Raw genomic sequence first — 20,829 nt, 5'->3', positions numbered from 1 at the left:
CTATGTTCTAAGACCCCTCCCAGCTCTGACATTCTCTAAGGGTCTTCCCAGTTCTGATATTCTGGGTTCTGAGTCCCTCTCAGCCCCCCCCCCCCCAGCTCTGACATTCTGGGTTCAAAGGCCCCTCCAGCTCTGACTTCCCACTAAGCCAAATGTTCTTCAGACTCACTGCTCACAGCTAAATACTTTTTGCCGCCCAGTAGATGGGGGAGAGAGAGAGCTGGGAGATCTACTAGCATTTTCCTTCTTTAGGAGAAAGTTTCTGTTAGGTTGTTGGCAAGTTCAAGGCCCGACATGTTTCGAGGTCAGCGCACACGTGTAGTAGACAAAGTTCTTTCCGATGTTATTCTCCCCGTATCTATGACAGTAAGTCATTTTTAAATCTTCACCAATAGTGTAACATCCAAATTCTCTGGGATTTCCAAGACATTCCTGCTGTCACGTTGGGGATGGGGACAGAGCAGTTACTGACGTCCAAACACAGGGAAGGCCCAGGCCGGGGCGGAGGATGACCCTGCTAGGGACTCCCTTCTCATGGACCAGGAGCATCCCTCTCTTGACCTTTATTTCCACCAGTTCAAGGAAATCTTTACTAAAAATCAGGATGTCCAGATCAAGCTCCTCAAGGGCAGGGACTTTTACCTTGCTTTGTATGCCCAGCGCTTCACTCAGCGGCTGCTTAATAAAGTTGACCGAGAAACATCAGCCCTGAATGAAAGAGTGGGGGCAATGTCTCCCGACCTCCCAGCTCCCCATCGCCCCCAAAGAAGGCCAGACCATGCGAAAGGTATCCAGACTTTTATTAGACAGCAGGTTGTAAGTATCCAGTGCAAAACCACCCTCCACATTGCAGTTCAGGACCAGGAAACCCACCCTCCTTCCACGCCATCCCCAAACAGAAAAACCCCAGCTCGCACAAAGGAAAAACAGCCAAACTCTGCCCGCCTCATCGGGGCCAATATCGACAGCGGCCTGACCTCTGCTAGCGATGTCCCAGGACACACAGTAACGCTGGGAAGAGGCCGTGTGTCCTCAGCCTTGGCGGGGCACTGGCTCCTCCTACTCCTGGGCGAGGGCTGCCCCCTCAGACCTAATGTGGGAACCCTTCCCGTGGGGGACCAGTTGGCTGCCTCCGATGGATCCAGGGCCAATGGACTAATTCACTTGGTGAGGAAACCAAGGCACAGAGGGATGAAGTGATTTGCCCAGAGTCACACGAGTGGTCTGCAAGGGAAGCCCAAACCATTGCAAAGGCCACTAGTGGGGCCCAGAGTGGGTCTTGGGAGCGTGCTTGGCCCGTTCCCCAAAGGGAACTCCAGTCTTCACCATCTCCAAGGGGCAGGATGTGTCAGGGCCTGCCAGCGACAGGAGCTAAAGTCTAGCCAATAAGAGAACAGGCACAGGGCTGAAGTCCCATAAACCTCACACGACTCCCCTTCAAGCCTCCCTCACCCCAAAACCATGGGCAAGAGAAGACAGGAGGAAGGGGTTGGCTGAATCCCTAGCATGTGGCCAGTGTAGAGTTCCGCAGACGCAGCCACCAGAATGCCTGGGGGGCAGATGCCTGGCCAGGGGGCCATCCGGGCAGGCTCAGACTGGGAAGGGCCCACAGAGAGCAGGAAAGGCCACTCCTCTTCTACCTACACACAAACGTGGGCCCATCCGTGAGAGGAAGAGCCCGAGGAGCGGGGAGGAGAAACGAGACAGGCAGCCGGCACTGAGAACCCTTAAAGGTGGTTTTCTGAGATAAAGGAGAGCAGAGGGACCCTTCCTCTGCAGTTCTTAAGGCTCGGGTGACATTCGATGAGGGCCGTCTGCCCTGGAGGACCAAGCCCTGCTGGGGGTGGGATGGGTATGTGCAAAGAGTTTCCAAACCCTCCAAAAGGGCCATCCCGAGGCCCTGGCCAAGTGCTCCTCCCGGCTTCCACAGACCGCACGAGGAGAGCTGGCTTTGCCCGGGAGTTCTGGAGCCCTTGTGGGATGTGTGTGCAGAGGCTCAGGCTCGAGGTAGAGAGGGGCGAGAGAAGGTCGGAGCTAGCAGTGCAGGCAGAAGGCTGGTCAGTAGCTTGGACGGATGAGGAGCTAGCCCACGGGGCTCACTGCATGTAGGAGTACCTCCAGTCCCCGAGGGGAGAGTGGGTCTCCTTGATGACCTGGGGGGAGGTCCAGCGGAGAACGTAATGGGGGCCACCCGGCTTGTCATTGGTGCCTGTTTGAAGAGAGGAGGTTGTAAGAAGGGAAAAGGGTGCCAAGAGGAATAAAGGGAAGAAGCTGACTGGGTTGACTCGGCCCGGCTGCTGCCCCGGGTATGATGGAGCATCAAGCCCGTCCTGTGAAGTTGCCACAGAGACACCTGACATACTTGATCAACCCATTCTGAAGGGGCTGGGAGGAGGCAAGAACGCTTGACTTAGAAGCTGTTGGCAGAGGTGAAGGAACCCCAGGAACCCTCCCCACCTCCCACACAGAAGCCCTGGCTCCCCTCTGCTGACTGAGAAGGGAGAGGGAGGGCCAAACTCTACAGACACAAGGAAGAGAAGAGCAATCTTTGGAACATGACTTGGATTAGATTGAGGCAAGACCAAGAAGCAGTCAGTATGAGGTTTCCGGGAGGCAGCATCATAATCCAAATACACAACTCTGGTCCCAGCTCCATCCTTCCCATACACTTGTGGCCTTGGACAAGTCACTTTCCTTCTGTGGATCTAAACTTCCTCATATAAAAAATGGAAGCTAGATGACATGATTTCTAGGATTGACATTGAGAGTGCCTGTACTCTAAGGCATACCCTGCATTCAGCTCTGACATTCTCTGTTCTAAGGTCTCTCCCAGCTCTGACATTCTCTGTTCTAAGGTCTCTCCCAGCTCTGACATTCTCTGTTCTAAGGTCTCTCCCAGCTCTGACATTCTCTGTTCTAAGGTCTCTCCCAGCTCTGACATTCTCTGTTCTAAGGTCTCTCCCAGCTCTGACATTCTCTTTTCTAAGGTCTTTCCCAGCCCTGACATTCTGTGTTCTAAGGTCTCTCCCAGCTCTGACATTCTGTGTTCTAAGCTCTCTCCCAGCTCTGACATTCTCTGTTCTAAGGTCTCTCCCAGCTCTGACATTCTCTGTTCTAAGCTCTCTCCCAGCTCTGACATTCTCTGTTCTAAGGTCTCTCCCAGCTCTGACATTCTCTGTTCTAAGGTCTCTCTCAGCTCTGACATTCTGTGTTCTAAGGTCTCTCCCAGCTCTGACATTCTCTGTTCTAAGGTCTCTCCCAGCTCTGATATTCTCTTTTCTAAGGTCTTTCCCAGCCCTGACATTCTGTGTTCTAAGGTCTCTCCCAGCTCTGACATTCTGTGTTCTAAGGTCTCTCCCAGCTCTGACATTCTCTGTTCTAAGGTCTCTCCCAGCTCTGACATTCTCTGTTCTAAGGTCTCTCTCAGCTCTGACATTCTCTTTTCTAAGGTCTTTCCCAGCCCTGACATTCTGTGTTCTAAGCTCTCTCCCAGCTCTGACATTCTCTGTTCTAAGCTCTCTCCCAGCTCTGACATTCTCTGTTCTAAGGTCTCTCCCAGCTCTGACATTCTGTGTTCTAAGGTCTCTCCCAGCTCTGACATTCTCTGTTCTAAGGTCTCTCCCAGCTCTGACATTCTGTGTTCTAAGCTCTCTCCCAGCTCTGACATTCTGTGTTCTAAGGTCTCTCCCAGCTCTGACATTCTGTGTTCTAAGGTCTCCCCCAGCTCTGGCATTCTCTGTTCTAAGCTCTCTCCCAGCTCTGACATTCTCTGTTCTAAGGTCTCTCCCAGATCTGACATTCTGTGTTCTAAGCTCTCTCCCAGCTCTGGCATTCTCTGTTCTAAGCTCTCTCCCAGCTCTCACATCCTGTGTTCTAAGGTCTCTCCCAGCTCTGACATTCTCTGTTCTGAGCTCTCTCCCAGCTCTGACATTCTCTGTTCTAAGCTCCCTCCCAGCTCTGACATTCTCTGTTCTAAGCTCTCTCCCAGCTCTGACATTCTGTTCTAAGGGTCCTCTGTAAGGCCCGCCCCTCTCCTCCCCCTTGGGTGGCAGGGGCTCACCTGATGCACGGGAGCCCCCAAAGGGCTGCTGAGCCACCACTGAGCCAGTGGATTTGTCATTGATGTAGAAGTTGCCGGCTGCGTTCCTCAGTATCTTTGTGGCCTCATCAATCACATTCCTTCCAGGGAGCAGAAAGGGAGGAGGGAGAAAGGAGGAAACAGTCACCCGCTTGCTGCAGAAATGGGGGGAAGCCCCACTCCCAATTCTTGAGCTTCCTTTCTACTCCCTGGTTGCCTCTCCCCATCCAGGCACCCCCTCAATGAAAAGATACGTAGTGGCTGTTTCTTCAGCCGTGGAGTCAAAGGGGTGGAGGTATGAAGGGGTCAGGAAATTGGACTAGAGGGTCTCCAAGGCTCTACTGAGCTCTGAAGTTCTTTGTCCTAATGCCCCCACCTTCTGATTCTGACATTCCCTGTCCTTAGGTCCCTCCTGGCTCTGACATTCAAGGCTTCCATGGACAGAAACAGGGCCAAGAACATGCAGAAAGCTGAGCCAGAATCTCATAAGAGGATGGATGGACAGATGGGATGTGGCACGTCTCGTGGGAGCAAGGAGGACCAGCTCTGGCCCTGCAGCACTGTCCTGAGCCTGCCCAGCCCGCCACTCACTTATCCTGGGCAAACACTGCCCCCGTGAGGCCATAGGGGGAGGTGCTGTCCACGAGCTGCAGAATCTCCCTGTACTGGCCTTCTGGATACACATAGACGGTCAGGATGGGGCCGAAGATCTCCTGCAAACGAAGGGGCAGACAGGGCTCTGGGTGAGGGAGCGCAGAGCTCCTGTGAACCCCTGGCTCACAGGGAGCCTTCCCTCACCAGCTGGCAGAGGCTCTGAATGCCATCACAGAGCCTTTCACCACCCGCAGCTCCATCCATGGCCAGCACTAAAGGGCTTCTTCACTGGGCCCTGGTGGTGCGTGGGTGGCGCGGAAGTCAGAAAGGGGACCCTGGCCTCCACGCTGCATCTGGCCCTAGAAAGGCATTCTCCTGCCCCTTTGGTCGGGTGGCCCCAAACTAGCGGGGAGAGGGGCACCCCTGAAGCCTTTTCTCTCGCCATGGGGCACACTAGGCATCAGGAGACAGTGACCGGGCAAGTGGCCTTCCTTTGTCTGGTCCTCACTTCCACTGCTGGAGAGGAGACTGAGCCAAAGGCCTTCCCAGCCCCAGCATTCCGTGGTCCCAACACTATTCGGAGGTTCCTCCCAGCCCTGACGGTTTTCAGTTCTGGACGCCTGGGCCTTGGTAGGTACCTGCTATGGGGCTGGACAAGAACGCTCTTTCCCACTGTCTCTCCCCTCCCCCCAAGGGCTGCAGGCCTGAGAAATGACTGAGTGGCAGCTTCCTCCCTCCCTCAGGCTCTTCGGGCAGGCTCCTCTGCGGTAGCAGACAGCGAGAGACGTGGCTAAAACGCCGACGACGTAAAAGTGAGGGGTTCACACTACACGCTCCCCGCGGGGTTCTCCAGTTCTAAACGCTATCACTCTATGACCACTCAAGACCTCCGTTTCCCCCGTTTGCAGAAACGTTAGCACGAAGAGAAATGGGGGCCGTGGTCCCAGCCTCAGGCCTAAGCGGCTGCTGCCTGCCTCCCTGGGGCATCCCTGGGGCTCGCGCTCCACCTGCCTGCCCCCAGCTCCCACCTCGTTCATGATGCGGTCTCGCGGGTCCTTGCTTTCCACAATGCAGGGCTGGACAAAGTAGCCCACAGAGTCATCGCACTGGCCCCCGGCCAGGATGCTGAGGTTGGGGGAGGCGCGGATGTGTTCCAGCCACTTCTTGATGCGCCCAAAAGACTGGAAAGAGCCAGGACAGAGATGAGGGCTTGAGGAGCTGCCCTGCCAGGCAGGAGTGGGGTCGGGGCCCATGGAGGCGGTCCGACCTCTGCCCTCCCCCCCACCTCCAGAGAGCCGCCACAGGAGCGCACGGCAGGGACGTCCTGACTGGTAGCAATTCTGGAGGCTGGCCATTTGAAGGACAGTTTGTGCCTATTTTTCACACTAAGGAGGGAGGCGAGGCCTAAGGTGCCCCTTCTACCATGGGCTGTCTGGAGATCTGTCTGCTCACGCTGGGTGGACAGGCGGGGGGTCACACACAACATCCCTGCCAGGGAGGGGGAAGCCCGGGGGGGGGGGGGGGCGCCTGACACTGGCCATTGCTAAACCCTGAGGCCTTTCAGGCCTGGCCAGCCAGCGGCACATGGGGCTGCCCTTCCATGAAAGACGAGGAGCTCCTTGAGGGCAGGGCTCTCTCTGTTTTCTATCTGTACTCAGGCCACACACATTTCTGAAATTCATCCATTCCAGGGGTGTTCCGCCCAGCCCCCAAAGGACAAAGGACTGGAAGCTGCCCTGGGGCAGACCCCTGTCTCCACACACCACCCCCAAAGGAAAGCTTCCCGAGGCCAGGGACAGGATGCAATCTCTCTGATCAGGATCCCAGATTCCTGCCTAAGCAAACAGAGCTCCTTACGTTGGCATCAATGACAGCAGAGAAGAATATTCCAAAATCTTCCACAGGCTACAGGTGGGTCAAGGGAAAGCAGAGGAAACAAGTCTCAGTGACTGAGAGCCCACGGTCAGAAAAAGCCCTCCCAGCCCCCCACATCCACCCCCTATGCCCCTCCTTGGTCACAGGACGTGGGAAATGAAACTTCCCACAGGGACCCTGCAGTCTTGGGGGAAAACATAGGCCCAGACATGGAGCAAACAAAAACAATGCCTGTGCCAGAGAGAAGGCCTTTCTCTTGCCCTCCTCAAGTCAGGAGCTTCTACTTTTTCTTGTGAAAAAATAAGGCTAAATCTCATTGCATTTCCTCCCTCGGGGTTATGATGAGGAAAGCAAAGGCCACCATGTCAAAGCTATGGTTTCTACAGAGTGGTTCATCCCTCCACAGAGATAGGTTGCAAGACCTCTATTCCTCGGGGAATGGTCATGAAGGATGCTGTGGCCCCTTAGCCTGGGGATGAAGCCCTCCAAATCTGGCCGGGCTGGTCCTTGGAAAACAGGCCCAAGTCCTCACCCTGGGCCTGTTCAAAGCCTCATGCTCCCCTGACAGGGCCTTTAGTTGTAACTCTAAGTATGGGCTTGGAGCTGGCAGGGACCTCCAAGACCATTCTGTAGGTAAGATAACCAGAGAGGTGAAGGGACCCGCCAGAGGTCACACAGGGAGGAAGGGGCAGAGCCAGGGTGAGAACACACTTCCCTGGCCCAGAGCGAACAAGCCTCCCCAGAAGCGCTCCAATACATCACTAGCTCTGTCCCAGGAGCCCCCCGGCGGAAGGGCTGCTCACATCTCCCACTCGAATCTGGCTGTGCTCCTCCAGGAGCTGGGCTTTGATCTTGGGCCACAGCGAGTCGGGGACATAGAGTCGAGAGCAGGCTGAACACTTCTGGCCCCCAAACTCAAAGGCAGAGCGTAGAGTCCCGCTCACCACACTGGCCACATCTGCCGAGCTGTGGACGAAATGGAAGTTCTTCCCGCCACACTCTGGGGAGAGGAGGGAGAAGGAAAGATGAGGGAAGGGCCCCAGGGACCCTGGCCACACAGCCTCAGCAAGGGGAGCGGCTCAGGGTCCCTGCTGCCACCAGGAGATGCAAAGTCCTGCCTGAGATTAGAAAGTGAGGAAGGACCAGAGGATTTTAGGGTAGAAGAGGCAATATCAAGGCCAGCCCTTTCATTGCACTGGTGAGAAAACTGAGCCCACACCCAGAATGAGAGCTGGAATCTGAATCCACTATGTTACATGAGGGCCTCTGGGACCTGGGACATTTACGGGCTATGTGGAAAGCACTTTTAGCTTACAGTTCTGAAGAAATGTACAGCCATCATTGTTAGAGAAGAAATGAAAGAGGCCTTAGAACCCAGAATGTCAGAGCTGGGAGAGACCTTAGAACAGAGAATGTCAGAGCTGGGAGAGACCTTAGAACAGAGAATGTCAGAGCTGGGAGAGACCTTAGAACAGACACTGTCAGAGCTGGGAGAGACTTTAGAACAGAGAATGTCAGAGCTGGGAGAGACCTTAGAACAGAGAATGTCAGAGCTGGGAGAGACCTTAGAACAGAGACTGTCAGAGCTGGGAGAGACCTTAGAACAGGAAATGTCAGAGCTGGGAGAGATCTAAGAACAGAGAATGTCAGAGCTCGGAGAGACCTTAGAACAGGGAATGTCAGAGCTGGGAGAGAGCTTAGAACAGAGACTGTCAGAGCTGGGATAGACCTTAGAACAGAGACTGTCAGAGCTGGGAGAGAGCTTAGAACAGAGAATGTCAGAGCTGGGAGAGACCTTAGAACAGAGAATGGCAGAGCTGGGAGAGACCTTAGAACAGAGAATGTCAGAGCTGGGAGAGCCCTTAGAACAGAGAATGTCAGAGCTGGGAGAGACCTCAGAACAGAGACTGTCAGAGCTGGGAGAGCCCTTAGAACAGAGAATGTCAGAGCTGGGAGAGACCTTAGAACAGAGAATGTCAGAGCTGGGAGAGAGCTTAGAACAGAGAATGTCAGAGCTGGGAGAGAGCTTAGAACAGGAAATGTCAGAGCTGGGAGAGATCTAAGAACAGAGAATGTCAGAGCTGGGAGAGACCTTAGAACAGAGAATGTCAGAGCTGGGATAGACCTTAGAACAGAGACTGTCAGAGCTGGGAGAGACCTTAGAACAGAGAATGTCAGAGCTGGGAGAGACTTTAGAACAGAGAATGTCAGAGCTGGGAGAGACCTCAGAACAGACTGTCAGAGCTGGGAGAGCCCTTAGAACAGAGAATGTCAGAGCTGGGAGAGCCCTTAGAACAGAGAATGTCAGAACTGGGAGAGACCTTAGAACAGAGAATGTCAGAGCTGGGAGCGATCTTAGAACAGAGAATGTCAGAGCTGGGAGAGACTTTAGAACAGAGAATGTCAGAGCTGGGAGAGATCTAAGAACAGGGAATGTCAGAGCTGGGAGAGACCTTAGAACAGAGAATGTCAGAGCTGGGAGGGTTCTTAGAAGCCAGAATTGTCAGAGCTTTGAGGAAGCTTATAATAGAGAATGTTAGAACTGGGAGAGACCTTAAAACAGAGAATGTCAGAGGTGGGAGAGATCTTAGAACAGAGAATGTCAGAGCTGGGAGAGACCTTAGAACAGAGAGCTGGAAGAAACCTTAGAACAGAGACTGTCAGAGCTGGGAGAGACCTTAGAACAGAGAATGTCAGAGCTGGGAGGGTTCTTAGAAGCCAGAATTGTCAGAGCTTTGAGGGAGCTTAGAATAGAGAATGTTAGAACTGGGAGAGACCTTAAAACAGAGAATGTCAGAGCTGGGAGAGATCTTAGAACAGAGAATGTCAGAGCTGGGAGAGACCTTAGAACAGAGAACGTCAGAGATGGGAGAGACCTTAGAATAGAGAATGTCTGAACTAAGAGGGCTCTTAGAGCAGAGAATGTCAGAGCTGGGAGAGATCTTAGAACAGAGAATGTCAGAGCTGGGAGAGAGCTTAGAACAGAGAATGTCAGAGCCGGGAGAGACCTTAGAACAGAGAATGTCAGAGCTGGGAGAGACCTTAGAACAGAGGATGTCAGAGCTAGGAGAGAGTTTAGAACACAGAATGTCAGAGCTGGGAGAGACCTTAGAACACAGAATGTCAGAGCTGGGAGGGGACTGAGAACAGGGAATGGCAGAGCTTGGAGGCCTTACCTCCTGCCAAACGTGGAAAGGTGCGATATCGATCCAAGTTGTCAGCCACCTGTTTCCATAGGCGTTTAAAAGTCCTAAAAGAAAAGCATGAGGGCAGAAAGTGGCAGGCCAGGAAAGGAAGGCCCTGTCATCACTTTAGGGATAACAGTGAAATTCTGGCAGCTGATCTGGCTCCTTGCTCTTGATGCCTAAAGCCAGAAAACTACTCAGAGAGGCAGGCTGGGGGCCCCTGACTGGGAGGAAGTTACAGAGTTTAGCAGAAAAGGGCTGAGCATCCTGGGCCTCTGGGGATCTAGGGTAGAGCCCTGGGTCTCCTTTGTGCCATCCACAAGGTCTCCGGCACCTCCTCCCCTGGGCTTGCAGTGTGACCAACCCCAGTGGCACCAAACAATAAAAATGCTAATCGTCTCCTCACAGGCGACACAGTGCCTAATACTAATTTATGGCTTTTCTACCTTGGCGCCCCGACTCTCATCAAAGCATGGCAGAAGCCAGCCTTGCCCGCTCCCCTTTTTAATAGGCTGGTGCCTATGGGGACAGAAGCTCTACTCTGGGGAAAGCGGGGACTTCTGGAAAACCACCCTTTTCAGCACTTCTGCCTGTGGGAGTACAGCACATTCTCCCCCAGGCAAGGGGGCCAGCAGAGTAGAGGGCATGCCAGGGACCCAGAGGTCTCTGAAGCACATTCCCAGAATGTCCATGCTTCAAGAGGGTCTCAGAACAAAGACTGCCAGTCCTGGAAGGACCCCCAGGACACAGAAATGTGAGAACTAGAAGGGATCCAAGAATGTTGAAATGTCAGTCTAGAAAGGGGCCTTAGAATACACATTCAGAATTGGGAGGGGCCTTGGAGATCATTTAATCTCCCATTTTACAGACCAGGCAGCTGAGGCTCAAAGGACATGGCTTGCCCATGGCCACAAAGGTATAGAGTGGCAGGGTTGGGCCTTGAATCCAGGTCCCCTAATTTCGAGCTTCAGGCTCTTTTTGTTAGCTGTCTCCAGACCAAAGGACAAAGAGGGAAGAGGGAAGGCTCCTTGCTCCCAGGCATAGGCTCTGGTGGCCTGAAAAGGGGCATGAGCAATGTGGAAATGGGAGGCCTTAAACAGAAAGTAGAAAAAGAGGTAGCTCAGTAGCACAGTGGACAAAGTCTAGGGCCTAGAGTCAGGAAGACCCCAAATCCCTTAACCTGTTTGCCACTGGAAATGGAAATGGCAAACCACTCCAGTATCTCAGCTAAGAAATCTCCCTGGACAGAAGTCTAGGGAGTCTAAAGAACAGCAACATCAAAAAGGAAAGGGAAAGGCTGAGAGGCAGAGGCCTGGGCATTCAGAGTCCTGAACTGAAGATTCCATGCAGTGGAGCCCCAAGAAGTTCAGGCCATGTCTCTGAACCTCAGTTTCTTCCTTTACAAAATGGGGATGATAACTATGCTCCCTATCTCCCAGGAAAAGTGCTTTGAAACTTTAAATCACTAGAGAAATGAGAGCTCCTCTTCAAACAAGATAAGTGCATTCGGCAAACTTTGCAGAGCTGGGTCAATATTAGCTGTTCTCCTCTGGCCGGGAGAAGATCGGCCATAAAGCCCTGGGACAGATTGCTGCTCAGAGCCTCATCCTGGCCTTCAGTGCCCCAGAGCAGGGCTCCCTCAAATCACAGCATCCTGGAGGTGTGTGGGCCCCAACCAGGCACAGGGTCCAACACTGCTGCCCCACCAAACAGGATTCTGAGACAAGTGCATCATGGGAATGGAGAGTGCAAGGAAATGGGCTAAACACAAGGGGAAAGCCATAACTAGGACAACGGTCCTACAGTAGAATGGCTGGCCCTTTCCCAATCAAAGGAGCATGCATAAGCACAGAAGCAGTCTCAGAGCTAGCAAAAACCTCAGCAGTCACAGAGTCCAACCCATCCTTGAACAAGAATGGCCTCTACAATAACAGAGAGGAGTGGTCACTCAGCCTCTACTAGGAGATCCCTAACAAAGGCAAGTTCATTACCTTCAAGGTAAACAAACTATTACTTCTAGAAAGCTCTCATTAAGCGTCTTTCCTAACGCCAGCCCTAAATCTGCCTCTCATCAGCTTCTCTACATTCTTCTAGTCCTGCCTTCTGTGGCCAAGCACTTCCTTTCAGATACCTGAAGACAGCTCTCTAATTTAAACCAAACACTCCCTCAATGCCTTCAACAGATCCTGGTCTGGTTTGCTCTGACGGGCCTGCTCTGGACGCTGTCCAGCTGGTTGCTATTGTTCCTGTGGCACTGAGACCTGGACATGGTATTTTAGGCACGGCCTGGCTGGGGAAAAGGCCAGGGGACTGTCACCTGCCCATTCTGGACAATGACCCTTTCCCCCCAACTTCCAGGAGCCGGTCTTTCAGGTTTTAGCGAGCCTCCACCCTGAGGAGGCTCCCCACAAGGCCCGCGCTTCCCTGGCTGCACATCCCCAGACCCCTTCAGACTTACGGCACGCTGCCAGTGAAATTGAGGCCAGAGAGGTGCTCCGAGCTGGTGACCGTGTCTCCAAAGACGGGCCCACTGGCCGGAACAAACTGGATGATGTTTGGGGGAAGTCCCGCCTCTCGGAGGACTTTGTACACAGCGTAGTTGGCCAGAATAGCTGTGTCGCTGGGCTTCCATATCACTACGTTGCCCTGGGGCAGGAGGGAGTATGTGAGCAGCAATGCCTGAAACAGCGTTCTTATACCTATACCAACTAGATGGTGCCAGAGTGGACGGGGCACTGGGCCCAGAGTCAGGAGGCCCCGAGTTTAAATCCAGCCTCAGACAAGCCACTTCATTGCTGCCTGCCTCAGGGCCCTCATCTGTACGATAGGGATAATAATCCCTATCGCCCAGAGCTGTTCTAAGACAAATGAGAATGCCCGTACAATGCTTAGGCCAGCACATAGTGGCTGCTATATAAATGTCAGTTATTACTATTGTTGCTGTGACAAAGACGATCCCACCACCACACTTTCCAGAATAGCCAGACACGTCCCTTCACTCTTTCCTGCCTTCATACATTCACTAAAGTCCTTCGATCCCTGCTCCTCACCCCCAAGGACCTAGCTCAGGGTCTTCTGTGGCAAGGAAGCACTCAAAATTCTGGGGTAAGCCCATGACCACCCAGGGACGCAGGTTCTTCCTCTGTAGGTGGATCTCTAAGGGCCCTTCCAGCCCCAGCGCTGGAGTTCTTTGACCCTTCCCATCCACCTGATGCCATCTTCTCTCTGTAGGCATGGTTTCCCTCATTAGGAAGCAAGTTCCTTGAGGGCAGGGAGTGGTTCAGTTCTGTCTTTGTGCTGCTGGTACCTAGCACATAGACCCTAAAATGGCACCAGGCAAATTCTTATTCAATAACTCATTCCAATTGCCACTAACTTTGTTTCCATTTGGAGAGGAAAGAGAGGGGGAGGAAATAAGCATTTATTTATTTATTTATTTATTTTAATTTAAAACCCTCACCTTCCATCTTGGAGTCAGTACTGTGTATTGGCGCCAAGGCAGAAGAGTGGTCAGGGCTAGGCAGTGGGGTTCAAATCTGACTTGCCCAGGGTCACACAGCTGCTGGGAAGTGTCTGAGGCCAGATTTGAACCTAGGACCTCCCATCTCTAGGTCTGGCTCTCCAACCACTGAACCACCCAGCTGCCCCCAATAAGTGTTTATATAGAACCTTCTACATGCCAAGAACTGTGCAAAGGAGATCCCCACGACAACCTCCTGAGATAGGTGCTGTTATTATCCCCACTTTACAGATGAGGAAACTGAGGCTGGCAGAGATTAAGTGACTTTACACAGCTAATAAGTGTCTGAGGCTGGATTTGAATGCAGGCCTTTTTGACTCCAGGCCCAGTGAATCACCTGAACATCTGGTACTAAAAGCAATGGCAGCTCTCATGTGTCTCGCTCTCTGTGGCTTCCAAGGTGCTTTCCTCACCTCCCCACATTACTAAACATGGACAAAGGGGAAATGGGTTTGGCTTCACCATGCATATCAGTTACAAGGGTTTGGTTTTTCCTTTCTTCTTTCAAATTAGGAGGGGGTAGGAAAGAGAAATAAAACCTAAAACTCCCCTCCCTGTGCATCTTCATCCCCTTGTTTTCCTTCAAGCCCTAGCTCAGTGCCCACATTCTGTAGCCCCTCTTTACCCTGCTAGTGCCTTCTCTTCTGGGGTTCCTTGTGTCTTTCCTATAGGCACATGGTATGTGCCCAGTTATTTCCATGTTGTCTCCCTATTAGACTCAAGGCTCCTGGAGGGCAGGGACTGGCTTCTGCCTTTCATTGTATTCCCAGACCAACACCTGACACATCATGGTCGCTCAGTAAATGCTTGTTGAAGATAATCAGAACTAGGGCAGCCAGGTAGCTCAGGGGACAGAGAGCCAGGCCTAGAGAAAGGATGTCCTGGGTTCAAATCTGACCTCAGACCCTTTCTAGCTGCTGTGTGACCCTGAACAAGTCACTTAACCCTCCACTGCTTAGCCCTTACTATTACTCTGCCTTGGAACCAACATAGAGTAGGGACTCTCAGACAAAAGGTTAAGGGTTTAAAAAAAGAAAAGAGAAGATTCGGAAGTGATTCTAATGAAATGATGATGACCAAACCTGGTCACTGAGAGAGGGTGTGAGGAGGCTCCTCCACTCCCCCTGCTTCCTCCCTGGTCATCTTTTTGCAGAGGAGACATCACCCTCCCAGCCCTCTTGACACTCACCATCAAGGCCGGACTCCCTGCCAGGTTGCCTCCAATCGCTGTGAAGTTAAAGGGAGAGACAGCTGCCACAAAGCCCTGTGAGAGAGCAGGCAGGGAGGTCAAGCCCAGCTCTGCCTGGGGACTCCCTGGAGCCCCCTCCCCACCCCTCCCATAAAACCCGCTTGAGCTACCTCCAGGCCTCGGTAGACCACCCGGTTGGTGCTGGGCGGGACGCTGATAGGCTGCTTGTTCTCCAGCTCCATGGCAAATTGGGCATTGAATCTGAAGAAGTCAATGAGCTCGGCGGCGGCGTCAACCTCTGCCTGGATCACCGTTTTGCCCTGGAAGGAGTGAAAACAATGCTGGATAACAAATAGGTACTAAGTACACACTCTGTGTAATCAGATGTTCACCCTGAGCATAGCTCTCACTTTAGATGCCAGTTCCTACCGAAACAGAACTTCATCAAGATGTTCATGGATACAATTTATTACTCTAATTAGTTGCTACATCAAATACTCTAAAGTTACAAGGTAATTTGTAAAATGGCTAGAAGGTCTGAGTTTGAATCCTACCTGACACAAAACCTGTACAACTCTGGGCAAGTCACTTACCTACCTAGGCCTCAGTTTCCTTATCTGTAAAATGAGGGGATGGCATTTAATGGCCTCAAAGTTGCTTTCTAGCTCAAATCCTATGATCCCAGGAGGTCTGTGATATAATCACCAAAAGACATTGGAAGCTAAGCCAAGAGCCCTCGATTCTAATCGAGGCCCCATAATTGTTAGCTTAATGACCGCAGAGTCACTTCCTCTCTCTACCTAACGGGTATAACAATAATTGTCCTCCAATTTCAGAAAAACCTGGAAAGACTTATATGAACTGATGCAAAATGGAGTGAGCAGAACCAGGAGAACACTGTACGCAGAACAGCAAAACTACAATAATCAACTGTGAATGACTTAGCTACTCTGGGTGACAGTGATCCAAGATCATTCCAAAAGATTCATGATGAAAAATGCTCTCCACCTCCAGAGGAAGAACTGATGGAGTCCAAATGTAGATCAAAGCAGACTATTTTCTTTGACTCCTTTCCTTGATTTATTTTCTTTGTTGGGTTTTTGCATGCACGTGTTAACTTGGAAATAATACAGAACTACCAAAGTAGTCAGAACAACCACTGTTTAATCAGGAAAGGGATAAGCCCAACATTTGGCCCTTTACTCAGAGTCTGGCGCCACAACTTTTACAGGGTTTACACCCTGGACTCTGAGGACATTATCCCTGGGAGTACTCCAAGGAACAAAAGAATTTGGGGAACCTGTATACCATTTGGGGGACCCAGGGGCAGGGAAAGATGATTGACATTACCATAGCTACAAGGAAATGGGAGGGTTCACACTATATGCCAGTATGCAATCAAGCTTGGAAAAGGGATCATAGCTAAAGGGTAGGGAAAGGGGCTACCAACAATGTATACTAAAAGGGTGATCCTTGCCCACGTGTGGGGCTTCTTGGGAAAGGGTCTCTGATACAATGGGGATGACTACCTAAGACAAAAAGCTTATGCTTAGCTGAAACTGCTAGTCAGATTTATTAGATTCCCTTCAGGGTGGATTCTTATGGGAACAGGGAACAAGTACAAACTTTGGGGTCTCCAACTTACAAGCTAGTCCTAAAACTTGGGATTCGTCAGATCTTACTAAGCTACAAGTTTGGGGTTTCTAGATTCCATGTCGCCACATGCACACACACACATGCATGCACAAGTCTTCTACATTACCAATATGTACAGATATACCCGAAATCAAATTGCTTGCCATCTTAGGGAGGGGGGAGAGGAAAGGAGAAGCAACTCAAAATTTTGGGAAATGAATTAAAAACTTGCTGCAAGTAATTTGGAAAAATAAAATGCTATATTATAAAAATTAAATTAAAAACAATACTCATGATCCCTCTCTCCCAGGGGTGTAGCAAAGAAAAAGCTCTGAATATCTCAGAGTCAGAGAGATAAGAACTCTTATTTTAAATAGTATTATAGTATACTATATAACCCTAACTAAATGATATATAACTATATATTTAGCAAAAACAACCTCAGTGAGGTGGGGCGTGCCAGCATGATCCCCATTTTACAGACAAGGAAAGCAAGGCCCATAAAGGGTTAGTGACTTGGTCGGCTAGTGCCTCCCAAGTCCAGCTAGCAATCAGCAGTCAGGAGTGCCCAAGGCCTGGGCTAAAGAAGAGGCCATGGCCTGAGGGATCAATGCTAAACTCAGCCCTTGACTGACTGCTGATTTCTAAGAAACAATGAAGGTGATCCATGCAGAGAAGCAGGGAGAGATCTGCATAGACTACTTCAGAGTGAAGGAAGCAGAGGCAGGAGAACACAAGCCAAGGGCTAGACCCCAGAAAGGAAACAATCAGGGGAATTCAAATGACTAAGCCTGGCCCCAAGAAGAGCCTAGAGGAGAGATGGGGGCCTCTGGAGTGGGCCACTGCATACTAGGTCAGGCTTTACTGACACAGAAGGGGTGGTTGGGGAAGATGGAATAACAAACTAAGAAGAGTAGGCAACAAACCTGTGTAAATGCTTTTGCCTTCTCAATGAGAGGAAAGAGGAGGGAACTTGAAATTTTTTGAGATGAATATTGAAAAATCTGACATGTAATTAGGGAAATATACATTTTAAATCAAAATTTAAAAAAAAGTAAAATCTGAATAATGTTCTAAATGGACTAAATCATTTTTAATGTAAATAAATAAATAAATTTAAATAAATTTTTAACAGTAAAATTTAATTTTAAAAATGGTCTTATTTTGTTTTCAAGAAAAACAGCTGATAATGAGGCTGAGCCCACAAAGTCTGGTCACCAGGGGCCATTTTTCAAGAAGGTGGTTTTGGCACTGCAGTCCTTTTCAGGAAGGTTCCTGAACCACACATAGAGAAGTGCTGAAGGTCGCTGCAAGGTAGCTAATCCTTGGGAAAGGGTTCCAATAGCTTTGGTGTTTAATCACCTGAAGGGGAGGGAATGAGCATTTAGTAAGCACCAGGCACTGTGCTGTTTCACAAATGTATCTCAATTGATCCTCATAACAACCCTGGGAGGAAGGTGCTATTTTTATCCCCATTTTACAGTTGAGAAAACTGTGTCGGGAGAGAGGTTAAACGACCTACCCAGTAAAAGTGTCAGACTGGATTTGAATGGGGATCTTCCTGACTCCAAGCCTATACCTCTATCCACTATGCCCTCAATTTCCCTCCTGCCCCAATAACGAGAGTGATTATAGTAGTTCTCTTTTAAAGTTCTTCTCTGACAGCTCTAGGCATGAAAGGGCCATTGGGCCTTGAAGGTTGGGCAGGGGCACAAAGCTTTGGATGGGGCCCAGGGTCACCTGAGGACCCCCCACCGGAAGGAAGGCGGCCTCTGGGCTAGGATCCTGTCCTGCCACTGTGGCTCACACAAAAGCATCTCCTGAGGCCCAGAGGGCCTGCTTGTGGTATGCAGGAAGGTCTGAGGCAAGGGTTTTCCCTCTAGGCTCCACATTTAAGGTCATCCACCAAGTAGCCAGGCCCGTAGGAGGAGAATCTCTAAGATCAAGCCTATCTCTAAGGCCTATCTATGGTCCCCTGAAGGAATTGGGAGTGTTAGGGCAGAAGGAGAGAAGATGGGCTTGGGAGGCTGGGGAGTGTCCTATCAAGTGGAAGAATGATTAACCTGGTTCTGCTTGGTCCCAGGGGGCAGAATCAGGCAAATATTGGCTTGTTAGGAGAACAATGTTAGAGCTGCACAAAAGGAGCCTGGACTACCGGAGGGGGTGCCTCCTCCTGGAAGCAACTGGACCACCATTTGTTGGGGGGATTCCAATTTCATGTACAAGTAGGACTCAGTGGTCTTGGAGGTGCCTTCTGGTCCTGACACTATGATCTATCTGTTAATCGACAAGCATTTATTAATCACCTCCTATGTGCCCCCTCAGGGTGACAGGAGCTGAGCCTCCTAAGTCTCCTCTACTGTCTGAGGCAGAAACACCACAGCCTCCAAGCACAGGGAGTTGGGATGCCAGACGTGTGTGCACAAGTGTTGACCAAGTATCTGCCCCATTAAGTGTGGCCTCAGAGAAACAATGAGAAAGGGCAGCTTGCTCCCTTCTTTGCACAGATTAAGGTCTATGCATTGCACATGGCGTCAGCCTGACCTGGTGGCTGGCTTTGCTGAGCCTTTTTCCCTTTCCCACCCCCCATTCCAAAATCCTCACCTTCCATCTTAGAATCAATACTGTGCATTGGTTCCAAGGCAGAAGAGTGGTCAGGGCTAGGCCATGGGGGTTAAGTGACTTGCCCAAGGTCACACAGCTGGGAAGTGTCTGAGGCCAGATATGAACCCAGGAGCTCCCACCTGCAGGCCTGGCTCTCAGTCCATTTAGCTGCCCCCTTTTTTCCCCCTTGCTTTTTAAATCTTTTCTACAAAAGATGATTCACTAGACAGAGGAGGGAAGAGGAATATGTAGAGAAATGAAAGTAATTTTAAAATGAGGGATTATCAACAAAAATTAAAGAGATGGGAAAAGTATTTTCTCTTTCCTTGAACCAGATATCCATCCCTAAGATCAGGGACCACATACATCTGCAATACACTCAAGACCCAAATGCCCATTTCTCACCTGCCCAATCATAGTCTTGGCGAGGATCTCTGCCCTTCGGGGGCCACTCAATAGGTCTGCAGCTTTCAGAAAGATCTGGGCCCGATCTGACATGGGCTTCAGGTCCCATTCCTTCTGGGCAGCCAGGGCAGCCTCAATGGCTTTGTTGATTAGATCCTGGGAAAGGAGGAGACGATTAGATGACACTTCCTTCTGGGCTTGGGGGCCCTCACCCAGGAACCACAAGTCCTTTGGGGTTAGAGCTGAAATAGTGGGGAGGGCTCTCATCTAAGGTGAGGCAGTATCTCTTCACACACAAACACACACCCCAGGGTCTACCTTTGCACCCAGGGATCCCACCAGATAAGGAAGTAGAAAGGTTGGTCCATACCCTTCAGCTCTAACACCCCGAGTCAGCTCCAGAAGTTTTGGGGTTTGGGGAGAGGGAATAAAGGAGAAAGCAGGGAGGAAAAGAGAAAAAGGTTATGGGGAGAGACTCACCTTGTCAGCATAGCAATATTTGGCCACTTTGTGCTTATGGTTAAATGGCTAGAAAGAAAAAGAACAAGCCAAATCACCAACAACCCTCAGGATCAGCATTGTTATGAGGATTTCACTTATTTAATCCTACTGTCTTCATCACCAACACTTCTGATGTTCATATCCTTCCCAATGGCTTTCCTAACTTCATATGGGGGACAATGGCTGATAAAGGGGGTGCAGGGGAGGGAAAAACACCAGACAGGCACCCCTGGGGAAGGAGGAACAAAGATTAGGGTCAGAGACACAGAATTTAGAGCTAGAAGGAACCCACTGAGCTCATGTCACCTCAAAGCCACCCTTCTATACCAGCTTTAACTGACAGGGAGAGAGCAGCAGAGAAGGGCTTGCTCTGCAACCTTCCAGTTCCTTCCTCCTCCCCATCTTCTGCCCCCCAGCCTTCTGAGGAAAATCTTTCCCACCTCACTCATCACCTCCCAGACGCTCCCTTTCCCCAGACCTCCATCAGATGTAATCTAGGCATCCCCAGGCTGAGTCTTGGCTCCTCCTGGGCCCATGAGGAGCAGGTTCAAAAACTGAACGTCTTGTTTAACTCCACACCGTCTCCACACCTCCATTCAGGTGCCAGCCCTTGTCATTTCTGGTTCTAGCACATCTCTGTCTCCTCTTTCTCACACACCCACAACCCCTCTCACCAGCCTCCTCATTGACCTCCCCACCTCAAGTCCCCCCCCACCTTCCCCTCAGTTGCCCAAGTGATCTTCTGAAGTGAAGGCATGAATCTTGTCACTCCACCCACACCAGTGGCTCCCTGTTACCTCTGCCCTTCGCCTCCCTTTCACAAACACACCACGGTATGCCTCCTCGCTGTTCCTTGACTCCCACCTGTGTGCCTTTGCATTGACTGACCGCAGGCATCCTGCCCCTTAGAGACCCTGCCCGGGGGCACTCACCGACACTTGGTAGTGCACATCTGAGGTCCACACCTCTTCATCGCCAACAACACACGGAACAGCTTCCGTCTTGTCCTTCAGGTCCTTCAAGGCCTAGGAGAGAGGCAAGTATCACAAATGAAATGTCTTCCCTATGCCAGGCACAGGGACCTTCCTGCCCCCCCCCACAATCACAGGAAACTCTCAGAGTTGCATATCCAACCGTGGGCCGTGAGTAGCTTTGGCCAGGGGCAAACAAAGCTCCCTGGGGAAGAGACTGCCCCCCCCAAGATAGAACGTTAAACAGAATACTGGTGGAGGGAGGCCCCTCA

The 20,829-nt window shown here is 51.1% G+C and overlaps 1 protein-coding gene across 1 annotated transcript in view; it reads right to left on the bottom strand.

The window, feature by feature from the left end:
• Positions 1–783: 783 nt before the first annotated feature.
• ALDH4A1 (aldehyde dehydrogenase 4 family member A1) overlaps positions 784–20,829 on the bottom strand; it is a 32,870-nt gene continuing 12,824 nt past the window's right edge. The window contains exons 3-15 of the mRNA XM_007506101.3: positions 20,519–20,611; positions 19,566–19,613; positions 19,086–19,241; positions 14,612–14,761; positions 14,442–14,516; positions 12,191–12,378; positions 9,724–9,797; positions 7,351–7,547; positions 6,530–6,577; positions 5,701–5,853; positions 4,670–4,791; positions 4,061–4,179; positions 784–2,209 (exon numbers count right to left, since the gene is read on the bottom strand). Of these exons, the coding sequence (XP_007506163.2) occupies positions 2,097–2,209; positions 4,061–4,179; positions 4,670–4,791; positions 5,701–5,853; positions 6,530–6,577; positions 7,351–7,547; positions 9,724–9,797; positions 12,191–12,378; positions 14,442–14,516; positions 14,612–14,761; positions 19,086–19,241; positions 19,566–19,613; positions 20,519–20,611 (1,536 nt within the window). The 3' untranslated portion in view covers positions 784–2,096. The remainder of the gene's footprint in view (positions 2,210–4,060; positions 4,180–4,669; positions 4,792–5,700; positions 5,854–6,529; positions 6,578–7,350; positions 7,548–9,723; positions 9,798–12,190; positions 12,379–14,441; positions 14,517–14,611; positions 14,762–19,085; positions 19,242–19,565; positions 19,614–20,518; positions 20,612–20,829) is intronic.

This window comes from Monodelphis domestica, chromosome 4, assembly GCF_027887165.1.
Source record: "Monodelphis domestica isolate mMonDom1 chromosome 4, mMonDom1.pri, whole genome shotgun sequence".
NCBI classification, from domain to species: Eukaryota; Metazoa; Chordata; class Mammalia; order Didelphimorphia; family Didelphidae; genus Monodelphis; species Monodelphis domestica.
This window is presented reverse-complemented; position numbering and strand designations above follow the sequence as displayed.